At 43.0% G+C, this 25,151-nt stretch overlaps 1 protein-coding gene across 11 annotated transcripts in view; it reads right to left on the reverse strand.

Moving 5' to 3' along the window:
* FNBP1 (formin binding protein 1) overlaps positions 1 to 25,151 on the reverse strand; it is a 169,628-nt gene that overhangs the window by 59,823 nt on the left and 84,654 nt on the right. For all 11 annotated transcript variants that reach the window (XM_033960310.1, XM_033960315.1, XM_033960313.1 and 8 more), the window contains one exon: positions 3,354 to 3,482. In XM_033960310.1, the coding sequence (XP_033816201.1) occupies positions 3,354 to 3,482 (129 nt within the window). The remainder of the gene's footprint in view (positions 1 to 3,353; positions 3,483 to 25,151) is intronic.

Genomic DNA, 25,151 nt, shown 5'->3' on the forward strand with positions numbered 1-25,151 from the left:
CCTGGTGCAGATCAAAAATTCCTAAACCCCACCTAGCCCCTCTGATCACAAGTCCCAAACTTCCTTATAATAAGAACATAAGAATTGCCATCTCTGGATCAGACCCTGGGTCCATCAAGTCCCATGATCCGTACACGCGGAGGCCCCGCCAGGTCTACCCTGGCATAGTTTTAGTCCCCATATCACTGTATGCTTCTCAAGGGAGATGTGCATCTAATTTACCCTTACCCGTATCACTCTATGCCACTCTTAAGGAGATGTGCATCTAGTTTACCCTTAAATCCTAGAACAGTGGATTCTGCAATTACTTCCTCTGGGAGAGCATTCCAGGTGTCCACCACTTGCTGCATGAAACAGAACTTCCTAATATTCGTCCTAGACCTGTCCCCCCTCAGCTTCAGTCTATGTCCTCTTGTCCGTGTCACATTGAACACTGTAAATAACTGCTTTCCCTGCTCTATTTTGTCGAATACTTTCAGTATTTTGAAAGTCTTGATCAGATCCCCTCGCAGTCTCCTCTTCTCAAGGGAGAACAACCCCAGTCTCCTAAGTTGTTCCTCGTAGTCCAGGTTCTCCATACCTTTCACTAGCTTTGTTGCTCGTCTCTGCACCCTCTCTAGCAGTTTTATATCCTTCTGTAGGTATGGAGACCAATGCTGGACGCGGTCTGACCATGGCTCTATAGAGCGGTATTATAACTTTCTCTGATCTACTCGTAATTCCCTTCTTTATCATGCCTAGCATTCTATTTGCTTTCTTTGCCACCGCTGCACATTGTGCCGACAGTTTCAGGGTCCTATCTATCAATACACACAGGTCCGTTTCCTGTTCGGTCTTTCCCAGAGTTACACCTGACTTACTATACTTGTGATCTTTATTTTTTCTGCCTAAATGCATCACTTTGCATTTTTCCACATTAAAATTCATCTGCCCACTTCTCCAATTGATTCAAGACGCTCTGGAGTTCCTCGCTGTCCTTCTGCAATCTGATTGCCTGGCAAAACTTTGTGTCATCTGCAAACTTGATGAATTCACTGGATGTTCCTTCTTCCAGGTCATTTATGAAAATATTAAATAAGATGGGTCCAAATACCAAGTATCCCTCAATCACAAGTTGAATCCCTGGCAAGCTCCCAACTCTCCACCCGCCCAGATTCCCCCGGAACTCCCATCCATCTCCAGGACTTACCTAGAGGCAAGGCTTGGTAGTCCAGTATTAAGGAGAAGGAGTGGTCTTCCTCTGCTCTTGCTCTATCCAGCTCCAGGGTCACATGATATTGCTGACCCTAGCAGGATGGAGGTTCTCAGAAGTAGGGGGAAGGGTTGCGTTAGGGACAAGTAGGAGGGCCAGTACTTAGTGAAATGGGCTTAGAGACTTGCCAAGGGAATGGTCTGGACTTGTGATCAGCAGGATTGGGAGGGAGAACTGACTGAGTGATGATTAAGGGGGAAATAAGTGGTGCCGCCACAGATATCTGTACTCATGAGAGTTAAATTAACTCCTAGGCATTTGAGCCTAACCTAAATTCAATCAATTAGCTTAAATGGCATGACAATTGACCGCGCCATTGAAGTTAACTGAATAATTTATTCCAAAGTAAAATTAAAAGTTAGGTATGGAATTCTGCATGGTGCCTTTCGATGCCTACCTGAAAAGTAGGTGTGGTTAGGGGGCAGAGAATAGGCACGGTTGATTTAGGCATCGGAGTTATGTGCCAATAAATTAGGCCAGGAATATACCAGCGTCTACCTCTAGGGCACCTAGCAACATCGAAGCATGCTTAAGCAGGATTCTGTAAACAACGCCTAGTGGTTGATTGACAACTGCCCTGTCTACAGTGTGGGCGCCGCTAGGTTATAGAACCAGGCCCTGTGTTACATGCCCATGCTATTGGCCCAGGCATATAACAAAGTGACCATCTGTCCTGTGTGGTAAATGTAGGGTGTGCCCCTTGCACAGGATTTTTCACCTACCGCACATTAACTTTTACTGTTAACATGCAATATCTGGAAACCCTACCGCACTTTAGAAGAGCCCCTGTGTCTCTGTGACATTATTTAGTACACTGCTTCTAAACTTCCATTAAATAATCTGTATAAAACATAATTAAAAATTTCACTGAATTATGAGGCCAAAAAAGCCTGCAATCCATGACTTGAAAAGGGTAGCTGATTTGTGGACTATGTGACTGCTCTCTTCGTCGTGTGCTCTTTTCTAAGGAAGCAAGTACGATGAAGAATACATATAAGTTTATCATGGTTACAAGATGTGCAAGAACAGGAAACGTCTATAAACAGGAGGCAGCCAATTATTTCCTCTTAAGCCTATTCCCCCCACCTGAACGTATTTCTAAATGTCATAACATTTCAGAAAGCACTCTAATCCTTCAGCTGAGTTTTCTGCAGTAGAGAAAATGCATGCACCTAAGACCCAGTATGGCATTTGGTCTAACTTTAAAATCATACCCTTGTTTCTCTTGTGCAGACTTCTCTAAACTGGATTAAAGCATCCATAAGGTGCTGCATTTCTGCATATCACCAGCAGAAGGCAGCGAAACACAAAACTTAATGCTTCTCACTTTCATAAACCTGCAATAACTGCAAAGGAAACTCAGATAATGATGTCAGGAGATAGTTTTGCTACAATATTAGTACAATGCCCAGGAACACTTTTCAGCTTTAAGATTTCAAAAGACTGCCTCATATTTTTTTTATTTGATACTTTTCTTTAATGAGTCTCAAAGATACAAAAACATAGAGCCAAATACAACAAAAACACTTGAAAACAATTTGTTACAGCAGACTGGCTTGACTATTTACTACAATAAAAATGCACAATCTTTGAGGCATTACCCATGCAACTCTCCCAAATTTACCCTGTCACCTCCCTCTTTCCCCCCATCTAATTTAATCCTCCTTACAAAAAATCATCTAGGAATGATTAAACAGATAAAATATATGAGTAGCTATTTGGTTGGTTTCTCACATTTTGGGCTCCTTTTACGAAGGTGCGCTAGCGTTTTTTAGCGCACGCACCGGATTAGCGCACACTATAGCATGCGCTAGCTGAAAAACTACCGCCTGCTCAAGAGGAGGCGGTAGCGGCTAGCGCACGGGGCATTTTAGCGCACGCTATTCCGCACGTTCAGACCCTAACGCGCCTTCGTAAAAGGAGCCCTGTATCTGTTTGATATCTCGCATATTTTTTTTTAATTCTAGAACCTCTAGAACTAGTCATTTTGTTTCCCTGGAACGCTAGTTCAGTCTTTTGTGCTTGTGATATCAAACTAACAAAGGATGTCACATTCCCTTATGAAAGTGAGGGGCTGAAGCCCAGTATGAGGAACACTCACCTGGAAGATGTGAGGTATATGAGTATAATAATGTTCATGCTGTTCGGTGTTGAACTTCTGAAGAGTCGATGAATAATCACCTTTGCTGTCATCGGCCATTTGATTTCGGGCTTGAGATTGCTGTCGTGCCTGAGTCGAAACAATGGCTCATTTCACAAATTCAGTTTGAACAGAGATCCTCCACACACCCTGAATTTTCCCATCCACAATCCATCAAGGTTACCCCTTTGGTCAGGTATGCTATTTCACCTGAGTCTAGACAAGTATCAGCAAATTGTCACGTTTCATGGAAGCTAGATGTTTCCATGGATAGCAGCATATCATGGTTATAAATAATAGTAGCTGAATTTATCTACCTTTCAAGGTCCCTACCACTTGGAAACAAATGTCAATACAGGCAGTCCCTGGGTTAAGAACAAGTTACGTTTTTAAAGCTGTTCTTAAGTCAGACTTGTATGTAACTCAGAACTTGTAGATTTTAAGATTCTTGCTGCTTACCTCTGCTCAGTGTTCCCTCTAAGGTACAGCATGAACAACCTCACAATGTTCTTTATGTGGCCATGCATCATTCCTGAATCTGCTGCAGGAGAAGTTTCCATGAGGTTAATTCTTTCTATTAACTATAACTATTGTTAACTGAGGGATGACTCGGTACTTAAGGTCAAGATTTAGTTTAGTTTAGAAGCGTAGGAGTCTATGTGACTGGAAATACTACTCAGTGAAATCAAATGAAGCCACAACTGCATTTCTAAGTACAAGTCGTACTTAAGTCAGGCATCTATAACTCGGGGACTACCTGTGCATGGAAAATTAGAACAAAATTCTCATGAATATATCATATTTATTATTATTATTTTAGGATATAGTCCCTTTCTGCTGATAACTGAACTTTTCTGTACATATCAGCAATTTCCTCTGTTATGATGAGTGGTAGATACAGATTACTATTAAAAATATCACGGTAAGTACAGTTACCAGGAAACTAATATGGACATGATAAGTATGGGGACTGCATAGAGCTTCATTAATCAACAGTCTGCCCCCCCCCCCAAAAAAAAAAACACAAACAAACACCAAACCAAACAAAAAACAAACAACACACCCCAACACAGAAACCCCAAATTCTGAATATGTCATTTGGTAGGAGACAGCTCCATGAGTTCTGTGGGTGCTTGAGCACCCACAATATCAAACAAACTCCTTGACTGTGTCCAGGGATGGAATACCTTCCATTGGAGTTAGCACCCCCAATCATTTTGAAAAGTTGATTCCTACAGTTATTTGAAAATGGGTTTGTTACAATATTAAGTATTAGAACAGCCTATGATGTTACACAGCTCACAACTCTTTCAGCTTAAGGATCTGACAGAATTATTTATCTTTTTAAGATGCTAAGGGGCCCTTTTACTAAAGCTGTGGCATAAGTAGCCTTAGCATGCCCTTACCACATGTCTTTGCTGCATGCTTATGCCACTTTTGTCATGGCTGGAAATAGGCTGATTTTTCCCGTTTTCCAATTAAAAGTCACACACTAATTTTGCCATTAGTGCACAATTATTTTTAAAAATTACTGGCTTCCTGTGATGTCATCGGCAGAATGGCTGCCTTTGCCTGAAGCTCCGTATGGACCTCTCATACAAAGGTGAAATTACGCGGCACCCCTGATTGTCCCAATAAATTTTTAATATAAATTTGCTTATTTAACACAGATGGACTACAACACAATGTTTCAAAAGTGCCCCAGTGAGATAAAATAATACTTCCAGGTGCATAGTCATGAGGAAATGGAAAGAGTGGGCTTCCCTCCTGCCTTTGGAGGTGTGGGGAGTCCAGGTGGCCTGATGATTTTTTATTTTTTTTTTGCTCAGGGGCCATCGTTGAGAGATGGCTGTCATTGGGAGAGAGGGGGGGGGGGGGAAGCCGGCATGAGTTTCTGTTTTTAATGGGGACAGATATTGTGCGTGTGTGTAGGAAAATATGAGAGGGAGAGGCATGGGGCTATGCCGTGGTCGAGATGCATATAGGTAGAGTTGGGATATCTGAATGAGAGGGAGAAAGTGTAGTAGCTGTAGGGCTAAGAAAAGGGTGGGGAAGAAGAGGGAGGGTGAGGTGGTCAAGTTGAAAACTGAATGGTGTGGTGGTGGCAAGTTAAGTGGCTTGGGAGGGGAGGGGGAAGGTCACTAGAAGCAAGAGGAATTGGTAAACAGGGGTCACTGGGGAGGAGAGGGAGTGAGTAGTACCTGCCTCCTAATTGGATATGATGGTGCAAGACAGATGGGTGGGGTCTGTGAATAGTGTAGAGAATGACACGGTGACACAATTCATCACCGTTCCCGTCCCCGTGGATAACCGCAGGAAATAATCCCATGTCATTTTTTAGTGTCTATCTCAACCTCAGTCCTTCTACACCAGCATTCTTCAAAACAAAGCTTGAGGGTCAGTGGTTGTGGCCATTCATACTCTGATTCTTCCCTCTCTCCTTAAAAAATGACAAGAAGATGGTTTCCCGTGGTTATCCGCAGGGATAGGGACGGTGATCACCGTGTCATTCTCTAATGGCAAGTCTCATAAGATGAAGGAAGAGTACATTTTTAAAGCAAACTCACCAGGGAGAGTCCACACACGAAGGCCATGGTCATACAAGTACCACAGAAAAGTAAGGATAAGGAAGGGTTTAAAATTTTCCCCACTAAAACAGAATGAATAGAGCTATATAGACCTTTAAAGTACTGCTCCATTGTGGCTGGAGGAGGGACTTTGGCAGGGAATGAGTTGTTGCAGGGTAGGGTTCAGTTGGAATGAGTTGTCGCCTGGTTGGGTGAAAATCTTGTCAGTCAATGAATCTTTAAAACTACTACTCTTTATTATTTCTATAACGCTACCGGACGCATGCAGCGCTGTACATTAAATGCTGGCTTTTGAGATCTTGAAACAGCTAGGTGACTTACCACCAGGTGATTGGCTCTTATATAGAAAGTTGCATCATTATGTTACAGCCTTATTTCGAATCTATAATGCTGATTTTGAGGAATCTGTTTTTGCTGAATATTGTCTTTTGCCAGCAGTGCCAAAGGGCTTGATGGACTACTATTATGGAGTGATGAAACCCATGTGCTGATCTCTTTTGATTGAGATTTTTATGCTTAGGACACGGGACTTTGGAAAATATACCTCTTAAAAAGGTTGAAAGAGGGCCCACAATTAGCGAAGAGTGTTCAGCTTCAGGAAGTGCATTATAAACTCACAAGGATGTATATTCATCCAGCAAGAGCAAAAAAAAAAGAAAGGGTTTTCCCACAGATGGAAAGTGTTTAAAGTGTGGGCAATCGGATACTTCCTATAAACATTGCCCCCTCCCTTTTTACAAAAGCACACTAACCAGCGTGCTGAATGCTCCAGTATGTCTGTTTGTAATGTACTCTCTTTTAATAAGCTTCTATTAATTTTTTAAAAATCATTTTCTTTTAATAAATATTTTTTATTGTAAACCGTTTAGGTACCTTTTGATAAATGGTATATCAAAGAATAAAGAAACTTGGAAATTGCGTTACTCCAACGCTCATAGGAACTCTATGACTGTCGGAGCAGCGCAGAATATTCAGCGCATCGACTGGCACTTAAAACCTCTTCTGTACTTGAGTGTATTTGGAATTGTCCTCCGATTCAACAGTTTTGGACTACTATCTGAGGATATCTTGGATATTTATATGATTGCCATTGGTCTGCTACCCCCCCCCCCCAAAAAAAAAAAAAAAAAAATTGGATCTTTGATAACATGATAAGACATACCCAAAGGAACCCGAGTATCCAGATTATTCCTTCAGAAAGCTATTCTAATTGTAAAACATTGTTTGCAGCTTTATTGGATCAAAGCAATTTCTCCTAGTCTTACTTTGTGGAGGAACCAAATGTGTGAATTATTATTCATGGAGCGTCTTTCAGTGGACTCACAACGACGCAGAGCCAAAAAATTATTTCTGAAGCTTTGGACTCCATCTCCACTCATTATCCAATTGAGAACACTCTATTTTTCTTAATAATTTAGAAGTATAGAGTTATCATGGTAGGGTTCCATATTATTACCACCACCCCTCTCCAATTAGGTGAGGAGTCCTGGAAAAGCTTTCATTGCAGCTTTCCTGCTGGTTGAAGGGAGGGGAAGGGATCGGTGTTGTTCTGGGGGATGGCTGGGGTATTAAGGGAATTCATAAAGGAAAACTATTGTGCCGTTGTATTCTCTCGTTATATTATACCTTACAGATTAGTTATATATAATGATTTTGTATGTGAAATGATGGTGGTTTATTATATTGCATCTTCATGGTTTAATAAAGAAATTTAAACATAAAAATTACCAAGTGAGCCCCTACCACTACTTATTTTGCAGGCAGTAAAGACCTCTGTGCTAATCCCATGCTAACAATTAGCATGTAGCAGTATCTCATGCGTTGTCTGGTTAATGCTGTCACATCCACCCTCCATCCCCTAACATGTCCCCATTCCCAGAAAATTAAAAATATTTTTTAGCAAATGGGGTGCATGTGCAAATTGCCCATTTTACTCTGGGATGCTAGCGTACTGTAATAATTGACAAGTTAGTCCACATTATTATAGAAACACAGAAACATAGAATATGACGGCAGAAAAGGGCCGACGGCCCAACAAGTCTGCCCACTTGAGAACCCTCCCTCCAACTAGTCTGCCCATTCAAGGACCCTTCCTCACTGGAGTATCTATCGATTGAGCATAACTCTGTAGTACTCCCACTTATTTGTCCCATCGACTCTTGAAGTCGAGCACGCTACTGGCCTCAACGACCTGGCGGGGAAGATCATTCAACTTACTTGTTGATCCTTATTTCTACAATTTCTAGATTTTAAAAGCTAGAACTGGCCTTATTCTATAACCTTTTATCAGCAGACAATAGTTTCCAATCAACAAGTCCTTGGAACACCAGCCAATGGAAAAAAAAATGCATTCACAAGAAGTGGAAAAAATCAAACTGTGCCAGGTTTCAGAACTCAGGATAAACCTGGCTCCCTGGTCTCCCCTATCCTTCTAATTTTTCTGGTCCAAAAGTCTGTATGGCTTATAAGTCTTTGCATGAAATATCTAACTCTTGCTAGATCTATGCAGCAGAACACATGTAGCAACATCCAATTAGACAGCAAAACTAGCGCAGAAGCAGAGAGGCCAAGAAGAGTTCAGGAAAGTGACAGAATGAAAGGGGGGGGGGGAGGGGGGATGACCTCTAACAAATTCCAATAAGGCCTCTTAAACTTTCTAATTATGGTTTGGGAGGCTGAATAAAACCTGGAATTCCTCAGTCTTCCTGTAGGTCGGTTATTTGTATTCTGTATGACAGATGGGGTAACTTTTTCCAAACATATTATTTCACTCTAGCTGGAAAACCTTCTAAAAGCTGTCACAGTAAAAATGTAAACTGAAATAAAATTTCGGCATGGGGCCATCATAACAACTCAGTAAGAATGGACTAGAGTGAAATGTACCATGGCTAGACAAAGGGCTCCTTTTACAAATAGATGCTGGCACTGTCATCTTGATATAGGGACATTGGATCATTTACTATACTATTGTCCCTTGATACTCAACTTCTGGAAATACATTTGGGGTAGAGAGTTGCGCGGGGACAGAAATCCTACCCATCCCCACCCGTCCCCGCCAGGATCCTCTCCGTCCCCACCTGTCCCCGTCAGGATCCTCTCCGTCCCCACCTGTCCCTGCCAGGATCCTCTCCGTCCCCACCTGTCCCCGTCAGGATCCTCTCCATCCCCACCCGTCCCCGTCAGGAACCTCTCCGTCCCCACCTGTCCCCGCCAGGATCCTCTCCGTCCCCACCTGTCCCCGCCAGGATCCTCTCCGTCCCCACCTGTCCCCGTCAGGATCCTCTCCATCCCCACCCGTCCCCGCCAGGATCCTTTCCATCCCCACCCATCCCTGTCAGGATCCTCTCCGTCCCCACCCATCCCCGCAAGGAATTACCTCGATCCCCGCCCGTCCCCATAAAAAGCAGCAATTACTTCTGACAGGATCATCAATTCCACAGTTTCTTTTGTGTTTGCGCTGCTGTTTTCCTTGTGGAATCTCTTTGGTGGAACCCTTTTCTTGTTTTCTGTTCAGGTAATTCACTTATAAACCCCCTCTTTTACTAAGGCTGACGTGTCCATTATATTATATGGATGAACCCTGCTTCCAAAGCCTTCCATCCCCATGGGAGTCCCGTTGGCTAGAGGGGGGTCCACGTGGGAGTCCCATGGGCCAGAAGGGGGTCCCCATGGGAGTCCCGTGGGCCAGAGGGGGGAATCCTACGGGACCCCCATGAGACCCGCGGGATTCCCGTGATCCCCATTCCCGTGCAGACCTCTAATTTGGGGTCAAATTATTATGATATTGGAAGCCCCTTTATCTCTTTTATATGATATAATATTATTTGGAATGATATTATTAATCAAAAAACCTATAAGTGCAAAATCAGAATAAATTGCTCCTCATCATGACAGGAGTGGCTATACATATGATATTGAAAAATTGGGATAACTTGAATTATAGTTTTTGGTGGGAATCCTTATGTCAAGTTTATACGTTTGAAAACATTTTTTCCATGCAGAGGGGTCATCATAATAAATTTAAGGAAATTAATAAAATATATAACAAATACCATTAAAGCTGTATAACAAAGTACAAAACATGTTTTGAAATACAGTATATTATATTTCTTGGATTAACCAAAAAGACATAAAATACTAAGAACAATATGACAATATCAATGATTACAATACCATCACAAAGAATCACCTTATCATATTCCTTAGTTATATAACCAAATTCACCCCCACCCCCTTTTTTTTTTTTTTTTTTTACTAAATTGCAATAGTGGTTATTAGTGCAGGGAGTCATGCTGAATGCTCCACGCTGCTCTCGACGGGGTTGTGGTCGTGGAGGGGTTTCTCGAGTGCTCCTTCTGCGGTAGGACCCTGTTGATCCTTCTAAAATGCAATGGGAAATAGACCTGGGGGAACACAATGTTCCATTTATGCGGGTCAGTATATATAAATCTTTGTTTGCAGCTCCTTTTTGCCTCTTTAATTGAGAATGGGTATAAAATGTATTACAGATGGTACTTGACACTACAACGTCTGCATCATATCTATGGGAGTCATTCCGGGCTGTGTTGGAGGAATTGCGGCCAAGTGGGTGACTTTTGGCATATATGGTGGGCATGTCCTTTTGTAAAATCTTATTGGTATAAGGTGGGTCAACTTTTGGTACAGATTACTGGTAAGCATTGTCTTGTAATGACCCATTGTTGCCTACCGAATGCTTATATCCCAGGATATTCTCCCCAGAAATATCGACTAGCAGGATTCCTATTTACAGTGGCATGCCTGGCGTTAGCCCGCTGTTGGCGCTTCCCCAAACTGCCTACCAAACAATGTCTGTTACGTAGAATGGACTATGTCCAACTGATGTGTAAATTGATAGCCACTAGAAGGCGAACATTGCTGTCCTACAGTAAGATCTGTATTTATTAAAAATTGAGAGCTACTCCTAAAAGTTAACTTTGGATTGGGGATCTGGTATCTCCTGGGCCTCTTGCTATCGTTTGCACCGTATTTCTTACTGGGTGTCAAGGGGTTAGTTTGATAAAGCTTATTGTATTTGCTGCAGTGTGAATATTGATTGGCTGTTTTATATTTGGAGCTTTCTGTTACTGTTCTTTTTCATATTCAATAAAGTGGTAAAAAAAAAAAAAAAAAAGATTTTCATGAGACCATTTAGGTATAAGATCCTAGAGGATCTTGGTGCTTCATATGAACAAAAAAACAAACAAATAGGTAAAATAAGGAAACTGCATATATTAGGGCTGCAATTTTAGAGGACTATTACTTTAAAATTCAGTTATCAGCAGGATAAGCCAAACATGCTGTAGTATCAAGTAATCAGTGCCCTGATACAATGTTATCATTTGTAAGCCTTCATTTATGGTAGCAAATGCTTATTTGTTGTGCTGAGCTAAAGAAATCCTACAGATGAATTCCAGAAGAGATGAGATTTTCAATGGCTACATTGTCCTGTGGGGTTAAAGACACATAAAAGTAAGTCTTTCAGGCTGCTGTAGGAGGCACATGAATAACTGAAAAGGCCAGCAAAGGCCCTTTGCTGTGCAATGCTGATCTATGAAAAATGGAGCAACATTTAAAAAGTTTCTCCCATTTATTCCTGAAAACAACAGATGTCTCAGGGTGACTACAGTGTACAGAGCACATGAACAAAATTCTAGGGAGGAGCTTTTATAAGAAATTACTGTATGTGTACAAGGTAAATATTTATATTAAAAAATGTCCTCTAAGAAAATTTCCAGATGATTGTGATTGACTCATACAACCTCTGGGCCTCACTTTGTTTCCAAGAAGGAATGCTATTCATCTCATTGTACTGTATTTATGTAAACTGTAAGCAGTCTTCATTTATAATGTTTTACTAACAGGCTTTTGGTGGAAACACGGGAAACCAATGAGAGAGGCCAAAAGGATATTTGTATAAGCATCCTTAAGATCAAGAAGTGAGGCTGGCAATGTTCTTTACAATCAGTGAAGAATGCATCAGATTACTGCGTCTCAATGGCCACGAATTTGGACTTGGGAGGATGAGATGTACGGTGTCAGCATCTATGAGACAAACTTGTTTTTTCTTATTACATAGAGCTTTCTGGACCCCTGTTCGTTTAAATAAATTAGATAGTTCCAAGTCTAATAGATGTTAGCATTGTCATCTTGAAGCTGGGACTTTAGATCAGTGTTTTTCAACCTTTTTATACCTATGGACCGGCAGAAATAAAAGAATTATTCTGTGGACTGGCATCGGTCCGTGGACTAACGGTTGAAGAACACTGGGCTAAGTTGTGGGCCATACCCCACCCATCTCTACCCAATCTCCACCCCAGACCCCGTCCCCATAATAGTACTAATTTCACCTTGCATGTCCCTTGCCTCATCTGGAAGCCTTCCCTTTGACGTTGCAACATCAGAGAGAAGGCTTCCGGTTCAGGCGCAGGATGCCCGTAGGAGCCACTGCCCGTGGCTTTGTGCATTGAATCAGTGAGGAAGAGGGAGCTGGCTCGAAGATAACGCCGCATCGATCGCACCGTGGACTGGCAGTTGAAGAACACTGTTTTGGGCCTGATGCACGTGCTGGCCCTATGGATCGGCAGGAAATTTCTGTGGACCAGCACTGGTCCATGGACCGGTGATTGAAAAACACTGCTTTAGATCATGCATTTTACTATTGTCCCTTGTTTTGGAGGTCTATTTGGGATCAAGTAAATAATATGTTAGAGAATCCAGTGGCTTTATCTTATGATACTATTTTATTTGGTACTCTTATGAGAGCTAAAAGCCAGTTATCAATAAGAAATAACAAGCTTCTACTAGTGATGACAGGGGTTGCCATTCAGCTTATTTTAAGAAATTGGAAAAACTGGAATAGGTTAAACTACACATTCTGGTGGGAATTCCTGTGCTTTACATATAAAATGGAGCGTTGCATGGCCATACAACAGGGACGATTTAAGAATTTTATGGATGTTTGGAAGCCATTGGCTAAATATTGTAAAGAGGAATAATTTTTCATTTTGTGGACATGTAAACATATACATCCTGGGAGGGGTAGGGGGGGATGGGAATGGTATTGATATAGGAATGTATGAATAGTTTTGTGAAGGTTTTGATTTAAAGTGTTTAGTAAATGGGAGGGTGGGGGAAAATTTCTTTGTGCAGTAGTATTTGTAAGTTTTGTTGCGCTTATTATATAATGTATAATATAATATGTGAATCATTTATTGCACATTTGTAGTTTGAAAATCAATAAAGATAAAAAAAAAAAAGAAGCCTTGGAGAAATATTCATCTTAAATATCTCCTTGTACAGGAATAGATTGGATGTTGGAGAAAGATACCTAATTAGGACATTGAATTATCACTTATGTTTTAGAATCACTGAAGATTGATGATATGTAACTTTTCCTGTAGGGTTTCTGCTATTTTTAGTAGGTTAATGTTGTGTATTGAAAGCATTTTATGTATGTTCAAATACTTGAAGGGTATTAACGTAGAACAAAATCTTTTCCAGAGAAAGGAAAATGGTAAAAGCAGAGGACATAATTTGAGGTTCAGGGGTGGTAGATTCAAGAGCAATGTTAGGAAATTCTACTTTACGGAGAGGATGGTGGATGCCTGGAATGCGCTCCCGAGGGAGGTGGTGGAGAGGAAAACGGTGACGGAGTTCAAAGAAGCGTGGGATGAACACAGAGGATCTAGAATCAGAAAATAATATTAAATATTGAACTAAGGCCAGTACTGGGCAGACTTGCACGGTCTGTATATGGCCTTTTGGGGGAGGATGGGCTGGAGAGGGCTTCAATGGCTGGAAGGGCGTAGATGGGCTGGAGTAGGTTTTGACGGAGATTTCGGCAGTGGGAACCCAAGCACAGTACCAGGTAGAGCTTTGGATTCTTGCCTAGAAATACCTAAGAAGAAAAAATTTAAATTGGATCAGGTTGGGCAGACTGGATGGACCATTCAGGTCTTTATCTGCTGTAATCTACTATGTTACATTTTGCAGACAGAGAGATGTATCACAGAGAGTTCCTGTACAATACTCATCTGCCTTCACAGAGGGTTCAGGACAATGAAAATCCAGACATGAGTAGTCTTTTAAGGTACTCAGAAAACTCTAAGCAAGATGAGGTGGAGGCAGAGAACAGATTCTGAATCACAATGGAGAATACAGCCACAATAGAAAATAGAGAGCCTATCAGATCACGAAATAAACAAATCTCTGCACAGGAGAAACCATCTGTGCACTGAGATAGCATTACATCGTTCTGTTATATCAAACAGATGGCAGATCTTCAAAGTACTTATAATCTTTGTTGAACAGTATTTGCAGGAACGATTAAGTTTGCCTTTGGGCGATGCAACAAAACAAATGGAGAAAATTCAACAGCTACTGTGACTAGAACTGCAGTGGTCAGTTGAGGTCACCCATTTGTGTGCCTGACTCAGTCCTGCTCGTCAACAGAAGACGCACCACTTCCTCTAACACTCTCTCAACCCATCCATTCTGATCTTGTTCCTTTTCTGCTCTATGCCTTAGTTGCATAAATGTACTCATACATATTTAATTCAACTAGAAAAAGGTACCCATTACTACCATTTGTGCTATGAAAACAGTGATAAACACCGATTGTTAAAGAACCACCTACTTTTACATTTTATTATTATCACACATTCTATTTGTGGTTTTGAACACTATCAGACTCTGAGCTGAGGATTGTCCACAGCGACTCTAAGATCCTTGACCTGAGCAGCAACTCTTAAGTAGAAACCAGGATGAGTTATCCCTGTTTGTACACTTTGCATTTGTCCACATTAAATTTAATTTATCATTTGGATGTCCAGTTGCCTGTCTTGATAGTTTTCTTACATCTTCCCATAGTATGTTCATGATTTAACAACTTTGGATAATTGTATGTTGTCAGCAATAGTGTACCTAGTATATTTGACATCCAGAACTGATAATTTTTTTAACATCCCCCTCCTCTATCTAAAAAAAACTATTTTTAGTAATAATACATGAGTCACACAACTAGGGTGCACCTACAGTAGGAAAAGGCAGCATCTTAAATGCTGCAGTGAGCATTAGATCATCTCTAAAAAGGGATCAAGAGGTGACCCGGGGATCTACAGACCGGTAAGTCTGACCTCGATCCCGGGGAAAATGGTGGAAGCACTGATAAAAGATAGCATCAAAGAGCATCTAGAAAGGAATAAACTTATTACAATAAGCCAACATGGCTTCTGCAAGGGAAGATAGTGCCTAACGAACTTATTGCACTTCTTCAAAGGAATTAATAAACGGATAAACAAAGGGAACCCCATAGACATCGTATACTTAGATTTCCAAAAAGCCTTTGACAAGGTACCCCATGAACGCCTACTTTGGAAACTGAAGAACCATGGGGTGGAAGGAGACGTACACAGATGGATCAGAAATTGGTTGGCGGGTAGGAAGCAGAGGGTAGGAGTGAAGGGCCACTACTCGGACTGGAGGAAGGTCACGAGTGGTGTCCCGCAGGGGTCCGTGCTCAGACCGCTGCTATTCAATATATTTATAAATGACCTAGAAACAGGGACGAAGTGTGAAGTAATAAAATTTGCAGACACTAAAAAATTTAGTGGGGCTGGGTCTAAAGAGGACTGCGAAGACTTACAAAGGGACTTGAACAGACTAGGGGAGTGGGGGACGAGACGGCAGATGAAGTTCAATGTAGAGAAATGTAAAGTCTGCATGTAGGAAACAGAAACACACGGTACAGCTATACAATGGGAGGGCTGTTACTGAGTGAGAGTACCCAAGAAAGGGACTTGGGGGTAATGGTGGACGAGACAATGAAGCCGTCGGCACAGTGCGCAGCGGCTGCTAAGAAAGCGAATAGAATGCTAGGTATAATCAAGAAAGGTATTACAACCAGAATGAAAGAAGTTATCCTGCTGCTGTATCAGGTGATGGTGCGTCCGCATCTGGAGTACTGCGTCCAATATTGGTCACCGTACCTTAAGAAGGATATGGCGATACTCGAGAGGGTTCAGAAGAAAGTGACACGTTTGATAAAAGGTATGGAAAACCTTTCATACACTGAAAGATTGGAGAAACTGGGGCTCTTTTCCCTGGAGAAACGGAGACTTAGAGGGGATATGATAGAGACTTACAAGATCATGAAGGGCATAGAAAAATTGGAAAGGGACAGATTCTTCAAACTTTCGAAAATTACAAGAAAGAGAGGGCATTCGGAGAAATTGAAAGGGGACAGATTCAGAACCAATGCTAGGAAGTTCTTCTTCATCCAACAGGTGGTAGGCACCTAGAATACGCTTCCTGAGGGTGTGATAGGATAGAGTACGGTATTGGGGTTCAAGAAGGGATTGGACAATTTTCTGAAGGAAAAGGGGATAGAAGGGTATGGATAGAGGATTACTATACAGGTCCTGGACCTGATGGGCTGCCGCATGAGTGGACTGCTGGGCATGATGGACCTCTGGTCTGACCCAGCGGAGGCACTGCTTATGTTCTTATGTTCTTAATACAATACACATGCTTACACATGGCATGGAACCAAAGCAAAACAGGAAAGTTGCACCCAATGTAGAAGATGCACAAGCAGAAAAAAGTGACGATGAAAGGATAGTCCTTCCTTAGGAACATGCAATCTTTATTGGAGAATCATATGAAACGGATTACAGCTCAGCTCGATATGGCCAGTGTTTTGTCACATAAACATTGTGTCTTCATCAAGAGTCATTATGAATCCTCTCAAAGATTGATGAACAGTAGGCAATAATCCACAACTGAGCAATTCATCAAAGCAGCAGAATGCAAAAACCATTTGCACATTATCTTATAGGGGTACCCAGACACTTATACTGCCTTTATAGAAGAGACATAAAATAAGCATTAAAAAAATAATTTTCACACAGATATCCTGCTATAGAATCAAGTTCATACTGACTTTCTTGAATAAAAGCACAATCCAAAGGGAAGATATATAACCCTGAAGACAGTCTGTAATAAAAATAAAATGTCAACTTGTACAGGTTTTTCTTTACTGAATTAATGAATTGCTCAATTTGCCATTTCTGCAGCTTTGTTCTTAAAACAGATGAGGGCACTCTCATTATTACCATCTACCCCCTAGGATATCCAAAATCAGGTTGCATGACAAACCTGGATTATTATACCTTAAAGACTGCTGCATGTCTACAGTAGGAAATGCTTCTGAAGAACAGTATAATTTAATTTCATTTATGAAGGCATGTATCTATAATCATCACTGGCACTGGGTATCACTAAGGAACTTTGCTTGAGGAAACAATGAACCACTATCAGTGTGTCAAGCAGACAGTATTGTTACACTGCACAAACAGATGCTGTGTTTTCTTCATAATATGCCCTGCTATTTTACACTGCCATAACCAGTAAGAAATTACTTCAATTAAGCACTGAAAATAACTTTTCCCTACAATTTTCATCATGGAAAACTCTACCAACCATTTTCACAACTGATCAGAAACAAACCTACTCATATGTCAAGGTTAGCTGGCCCATTGGCTTAGTGGCAGAGTTATTATGCTTGAAACCTGGGCTTAGCTCACAAGCATGACTTTTGCTCCTTGGGCCAGGGATGCTATGAAGGAAGTTTCAAACATCATTAAACAGAAATTTCTAGTGACAAGAGTCTGGGTGCCTTCATGCTGGGTTCTAGATGGAACTGTTGCCTTAGGTCTCTGGTTGAGGACTACAATGAATGGCCAACAAGAAAGGGAGAGGAAAACCTACAATAAGGGCAAAATCCTCCAAACAGATGCAAAAGAAAACTCATGGCTGACTGAAAGTCCCGTGGAGTAGGAGCAAATTGTTGGGACAGAAAATAAGGCATGCCAAAATACAACAACCCAAAGAAATAGTCACGGAGCTAAAAGAATAAAGAGGTGGGAGGAAGTCAGAAAAACTGAGCATGATAAAGCTTGTTAAGAGTCATTAGTTCAGATACAAAGTATTTTCAGGTCACTGATGATTGCAAGATTTTCTAAAAATGTATTACATTTTAATGCTTATGGAGAACAGACTATATTATCTCTTCACATCAGACTACACAAGCTGCCAGAGGGCATGGGGAACAGGAAGCATATGGTCTGAGCTTATGGTATTGATACAAAGTTGGCTGAAGAATGGAAGTCAAAAAGATCCATCTAGAGTAGACTAATCTTCTGATTGCCCAATTGCCCAACAGCTCCCTCTACAGGCCAATCCAAAGAAAAACAAAACACATACTCTGTTGTTACTAATTCTACAAAAGTGAAAAAATAAATACCTTTCCAACCCCTAATATAGGAATCAACTTAGCACTTTTCCCTGATTTACGCACCCATCAATACTGTATATATAAATCAAAATGTACATAAATACATAAGCACTGCCATACTGGGACAGACTGAAGGACAACAAAGCCCAGTATCCTTTTTCCAACAGTGTCCAATCCAGGCCACAAGTACCTGGCAGGATCTCCAAAGAGAAAATCAGATTTGAAGCTGCTTATCCCAGGAATAAGCAATAGATTTTCCCAAGTCTGTCTTAATAACATAGACTTCTCTTCCAGGAGCTTGTCCAAACCTTTTTTAAACCCTCTACACCAGGGGCTGGCAACCTTAGTCCTTAAGGGCTGCAATCCAGTCATGTTTTCAGGATTTTCCCCAATGAATATGCATTTAGATCTATTTGTATGCACTGCCTCCATTGTATGCAAATAGATCTCATGCATTTTCATTGGAGAAATTCTGAAAACTAGACTAGGTTGCTGTCCTGAAAGACTGCGGTTGTCCATCCCTGCTCTATGCAAATGGTTTTTAACACATTCTCCGGCAATGAATTTTGGAGCATAATTAAACACTGAATGAGGAAATATTTCTCCAATGTGTTCTACTACTTAGTAACTTCATTGTCAGCCTCTTAGTCCTTGTATTTTTGGAAGGAGTAAACAAGTGATTCATGCCTACCCTTTCCTCTTCACTCATTGGCCTTGAACACTAGTTAAGTGAAGACTGTCCTAATAAAAATTAATAACTAGCTCCTTTTACAAAGCCACACTAGCAGGGCTTTTGCTGCGCAGCTTTGTAAAAATGAGGGGAGGGAGTAAATATCTTATCTTCTACAGAAATAGTTATTTCCAAGTGCATAAGCTGAGCGTGTAAAGAAGCCATTTTAGAGGCCCTTCCACTATAGTGCATTAGAATTTGCAATTAATGCAGCTTAATGCAAAATTTTACTGTGCGTTAGCTGCAGATGTAATGTGGCAATTAGTGGAGGTGTTTATAGTCTTTTGTTATTCATCAAGTGCATTAGGAAGAATTGCATGCTCCTATGCTAACTGTGCATTAGCCAGTTAGCGCATTATACTTACCGTGCCCTATCTGACTAATGTTTCCATGCCCTCAGAGAAAAATTTTGAAAAATTCATTAATGAGCAGTTTACCATGCGATAACAGGCAAAATACCTTAAAATACCTTAACACGATTGCATGCTAATCACATTTTAGTGCCTAACCCATTTTAGTAGAAGGGCCCCTTACTTAGCCATATAAATGTCACATTACTGTCAGGTGAAAATAGTTAACGTTTCTTATGACCAGTGAGAATTTACAGTAGCTGTCATGTTGAGTGTTTCTTCTAATCTGATAGGAACAGGACTCTTTCTGACAAACTGATGGTTATCTTGATGCTGCTGCTGTTTCCTGCAGACACCCCACTAACCACATTAACTACAAATTCTATTTCCTAGAAGCATCATCTTAGCATTGAGGCCAATTTGTAAAGCAATTCACGTGGGTAAAGGGCCTGCTTTGGCTTCCATAATGTATGCACTTTTAACCAAGTTAAAAAGAGGTGTTGCCTAGGGGAAGAAAGTGAAGTTATTTACCTGTAACAGGGGTTCTCCGTGGACAGCAGGATCAATCAGCCACACATGGGTGACGTCATCTGATGAGCCCAATACACAGATTTGCTTTCCCAGAGCTCAGCCTTTGAAGCCTCCCCCGGGCGTGTGTTAGCACCCCTATATATTCCTTGCAGAAGCTCCTTTGCCTCAGAGGTTTCCCCAGCTAGGAGTTGCGGCCTCATCCGCAGGGGAGGTGGGAGAGTATGTGTGGCTGACTGATCCTGCTGTCCACAGAGAACCCCCGTTACAGGTAAGTAACTTCACTTTCTCCATGGACAAGTAGGGTAAATCAGCCACACATTGGTAACTCCCAAGCTGAGGGGTGTGGAGGATCCAAGAATGTCTAGCGTGTCCTCACGTCTGGTCCTTTCCCCACCCTGCCACTTTGGCTGAGAGCGGATGAGGGCTATGTTGTGGAAGTATAAAGACTCGGACCCCATTCGTTTTGAACAAGAAATAACACTTTAATGACCCCCGTGTAAGAAAGGTGGGTATTGCTTACTTTTATAACTTAACGTTCAGAGGCACAACGTTGCCGATAACATAACCAATAACTTAATGGTCATAGCACAACTAACAATAGCATGGCTGTAGTACACTGAGCATAGCAGGGTGCAGTACAGGCAATAACTGAGCATAGAACAGTTTTACCTTCCACTGGCTATGTGTTAGTCCTGTTGTGGGATTTGTGCAGTCCTTTTTGATCACTCCCATGTCTAAGTCTTTGAGGTGGCCTGATTTGGCCGGCTTGGGTTGACCATCCAGTGGCGTTTCTGCTGACTGGAGGATTGTCAGGCCAAACTAATTTGTGGTCCATAGCGGGCGGTCAAGGCAGTAATACCTAGTGAAGGTATGGATGGATAGCCATGTGGCCGCTTTGCAAATGTCCTCCATTGAGGTAGACTGTAGGTTGGCCAACGTGATGCCTTGGCCCTCAACTGATGTGCTGTGGCCTTATCGACAAAGTTGAGACCTGCCTTCTCATAGCAGAAGGCAATGCAGTCTGAGATCCATGATGAGATTATGCACTTGATGACTGGAGTGCCTGGTCTGTTTGGGTTGAAAGCTACAAAGAGCTGAAACAACTTTCGTTGAGTTTGGGTGCCCTGCAAGTAGAGACACAGGATGCATGTGCAGTCTAGGATGTGGAGTAGCCATTCTCTTTTGTTAGAGTGTGGTTCTGGGTAGAAGGAAGGAAGTACAATGGCTTGATTAATATGGAAGGGGGAGGCCACCTTTGGTAGGAATCCTGGATGGGTTCAGAGTGACGCATGGTCATGGGGAATCTGGGTGTAGGGCGGGTAGGTAACGAGGGCTTGCAGCTCACAGACATGTCTGGCGGATGTGATGGCTATGAGGAAGACAGTTTCCAGGTAATGAGTTTGATGGGGGTTGTCCCCATAGGTTCAAAGGGATGCGTCATGAGCTGTTGGAGGACGATGCTGAGGTCCCAGGATGAAGCGGGGCACTGTACTAGGGGATGGAGGTACTTGAGCCCGTTCATGAATTGTGAGACCAGAGGGTGGGTCGCTAGCAACCCGTTGTCAATCTTGTCATGGAAAGCGGAGATAGCGCTTATGTGGATCCTGGTGGAGGAGATCTTTAGGCCTGTAGATGGAGGGCAGCTGGAATAGAACATGAGAAGGGGTTCAGATGCACGGTGAGGCATCACATCTAGAATCTTTTCCATTTGAGGGCGCATGCTTTCCTGGCTGCCAATATGACATCAGTGACTTCAGGTGAAATGTTGAAGGGGGCCAGGATTAGCCACTCAGCCTCCACACTGAAAGCACCAGGGTCCATAGGTTGGGGTGTAGCTCCCCGGCACTGGGTGATGAGGTCTGGGCGGTCTGGAAGACGTATTGGTGGATGCACCGCCAGGCATTGCAGAAATGGGAACCTTGCTTGTCTTGGCCAGTAGGGGACAATGAGGATTATGTTGGCCTGATCCTACTTGACCTTCAGGAGCATCTTCTGGATTAGTGGTGTGGGTGGATATAAGTAGAGCAAGTGGTGGCCCCAGTGTATTGAGAAGGCATCAGCACTTAGGCTGTGCTGGGAGGGCTGTTTGGAGCAAAATTGTGTGCACTTTGTGTTGTGGTCGCTGGCAAAGAGGTCCAGTGATGAAGTGCCCCACAAGTTGAAGAGGCTTTGAGCTATTTCCGGGTGTAGGGACCATTCCGGCTGAAGCTGTTTGACAGGGTGTTTTGCACTCCTGGTAGGTAGGTTGGCTTAAGAGGGCTTTTGGAATTTGGAAGAAGGGCATCCAAGGCTTCTTCCATCTTCCTTGCTAGTGAGTCATTGTAGAGAATGAGCTGAAATAGGTGGGTGTCTATCCTGGCGTTAAGCATAGCTCCATGGTAGATCTTTTTGATAATTGCGTCCAGGATTCATTGTTCTTTACATGGAGGGTCATTAGCATGAGAGCATGAGCTTCTGGCTTTCTTCAATGCAGATTCCACAACTAACGAAAGCTGGGGTATGGCGGATCTAGTATTTTGAGTCAAGTCATTAGAGACCGTTGCCCCGGAGAGTGGTGTCTGGCAATCTTATTGCGGCACCCCAACAGCAGGCTATGAACTGGTAGCACTGTGGAGGACTTGGGTGCATCAAGGTACTTGAGGATGCTCCAGTCTTGTTTGGGTCTGGTGTCTCTGCTGGTGATAGGGCTAAAGCTGTGGATATTTTCTGGAGAAATTTTGTATGTCAGGTCTTCTGGAGGTGTCAGCTGGGGGGGGGGGGGTAGGTGTCCCTGTTCTTAGTGAGTCTAGAGGTTGTGCTGTCAGGTCCTCTGTCTCTAGGGATGAGATGTCCATGGGTGCTTTGCTTTCTTGCTCCAAGGAGTAGACGTCCAAGGCTGGGGAGTGCAGGGGGTTGACTCTGTCCGTGGCCTTGATGAGGAAGGTGGGTTGACATCTTATGGAGACCTTGGGAGGGGCGGCGCAGCTATCCCTGGAGCAGAGAGCTGAGTCAGGAGGTGACCAAAGAGGTCCAAGATCTGCTGTGGTGAGGGCTGGTTGCGTGTTAGGGTGCCATTTCCTGGGGGCTGCCATTGCCCCTGTGCTTCACTCCTCCTACGTCTGCGCCTGTGCCATCTTTTGCCTTCCAGAGACGAGGAGGAGGAGGAGTCTGAGGAGGAAGAGAAGGTGGCTCTGTGCTGCTTGTGTCTGAGCATCCTCCTGGCTAAGCTTCCTCAATCATCACTCAATTTTTCCCTGTCTTTTTCAGGGCAGTGCTGAGGAGTACGCTAGCCCTTTAAGGGGATGGGGCTTGGCGTCCATGCGCCGGTGGCTGCCGCTCTATCTTTGGCGCCCGTGCTCCTTGGTTCCCCTGTGCAGGCAGGCGTGTTCTCTTTCTGAGCCGTGACTCGGCTCGCTGTAGCACCATTCTCAGGATCACCCCCGAAGTCCTCTGCACAGCTTGGGGGTGTTAGGGTCGACATCGACAATGGCGCCCATGCTGCTGGCGTGGTAAATGATCTCCCGCCACTCCACATTGTGGATGGAGCGGCCTGGTTCTGAACAGTGGGAGGAGCGGCAGTTGTGGTGTATCTGGGGAGCTCCACGAACCTCCAGGTGGGCTGGATCCACATGAGGGAGCTTCTCCATTGCCGGGCAGGCCCCAACTTCTACTATCAGTGGGGTGGGTGGCCTGGTGGAAGTCAGGGTCGCTGATTTTGCCACTGCTTTCTTGGTCTTTCTTTTGGGCTGGTCTTCAGCCAGAAAGTCTTTTAAGGCATGCAGGCGGTGCTTCCTTACTCTCGGGATCATCTGGAGGCACCAGGGGCAGGTGGCCATGAGGTGTGCCTCTCCTAAGAACTGGATGCAAACATTGTGGGCGTCTGTGGAGGACATCTTCCTGCTGCTTTGTAGGCATTTTTAAAAACCAGATCTTGAGGATTCCTCCTAGTTTTCTGCCATCTTGTAGTTGGGCTGGGCAGAGAAGGTAATCTGAGGCAAAGGAGCTTCTACAAGGGTATATATAGGGGGGGGCTAACACATGCCCAGAGGGAGGCCCCAAAGGCTTCCCTCTGAGCTCTGGGAGAGCGAATCCGTGTTTTGGGCTCATCAGATGACATCACCAATGTGTGGCTGACTCATCCTGCTCGTCTATGGAGAAAAAAGGCGTGCAAACTAAGCATTATCTGAGGACAAGCAAGCAGTATATTCTTACATGTGACATCATCTATTGAGCTTGGTATGTACATTCTTAAAAGTGTACTTTCACTTTAAATCTTTTGAAGACTGTCCATACCATACATATCCTGGTGCCTTCCTGCCCAATGTCAGCTCGCAGGACCATCAGTTCTCAGTGGAGTTTCTCCAAGTGCTTAAAACATTTCTACATTTTTGTGCTTTCCCGTTGTTTCTTCATATTTTCTTTGTTCTATTATTTTTTTCAGTTCCAGTGAAAAATTTTCAAATTTTGACTGATTATTTTTTTGGGGGGCAGGCCTTCAAGCCCTCCTTTTTGGATTGTCATCTACTCGACCTTTTCTGGATTGTCATCTGCTTGACCTCTCTGGACTACAAAGTCCTTCAATCTTGTGTTGGCAGTCTTTCCCTCGATGTCCAAGCCTTTAAATGGCTTCAAATGGTGCACTCAGTGCCACAGGACCATTTCGGCTATACTGTAGACCCGCATAACTGGTGTGTCCAGTGCCTTGATCCCGAGAACCGTGATACTTTGTGCCAACTCTGCTCTAAACTGCAAAAGAGGTTGTTTAAGGGCAGACAGTTACAATTAAAAAAACCTTTTCGGTCCACTCCGGGTACATCGAGGATGTCTGCTGACTCCCTCCAAGCATTGACACCAGCACTAATGGCATCAACAGTCTGTGCAAAGTTTGATTCATTGGTGATGCCTCCCTTGGGGGAAGTTCACAAAAAAATTAAGACACACAAATACCTGTCTCCCTCCAGGCATGCATCAGCTTCATGCCAGGCATCGACCCCCATCAAACAATTCCAAATGTAGGCGCATCAAGACCAGGTTGCCATCGTTACAACTGATGTCTCCTCTGAGACCTGCCTTGACATCAAGCTCACCAACTCCTCGACATCCGTTAATGCCTATGCCTTCTATACCACATATAACATCAGTACCAGTGCCATCTCTGCAGAATCAGCTTCAAGAGCTGTTGCAGAAGGAGATTGCTGAGATGCTGCAGTCACACATGATGCAAACACCTGCTCTAATGAATCCAGCCTCAGTCCAGTCTGAGCCATG

The sequence above is a fragment of the Geotrypetes seraphini genome, chromosome 10 (genome assembly GCF_902459505.1).
Source record: "Geotrypetes seraphini chromosome 10, aGeoSer1.1, whole genome shotgun sequence".
NCBI lineage: Eukaryota > Metazoa > Chordata > Amphibia > Gymnophiona > Dermophiidae > Geotrypetes > Geotrypetes seraphini.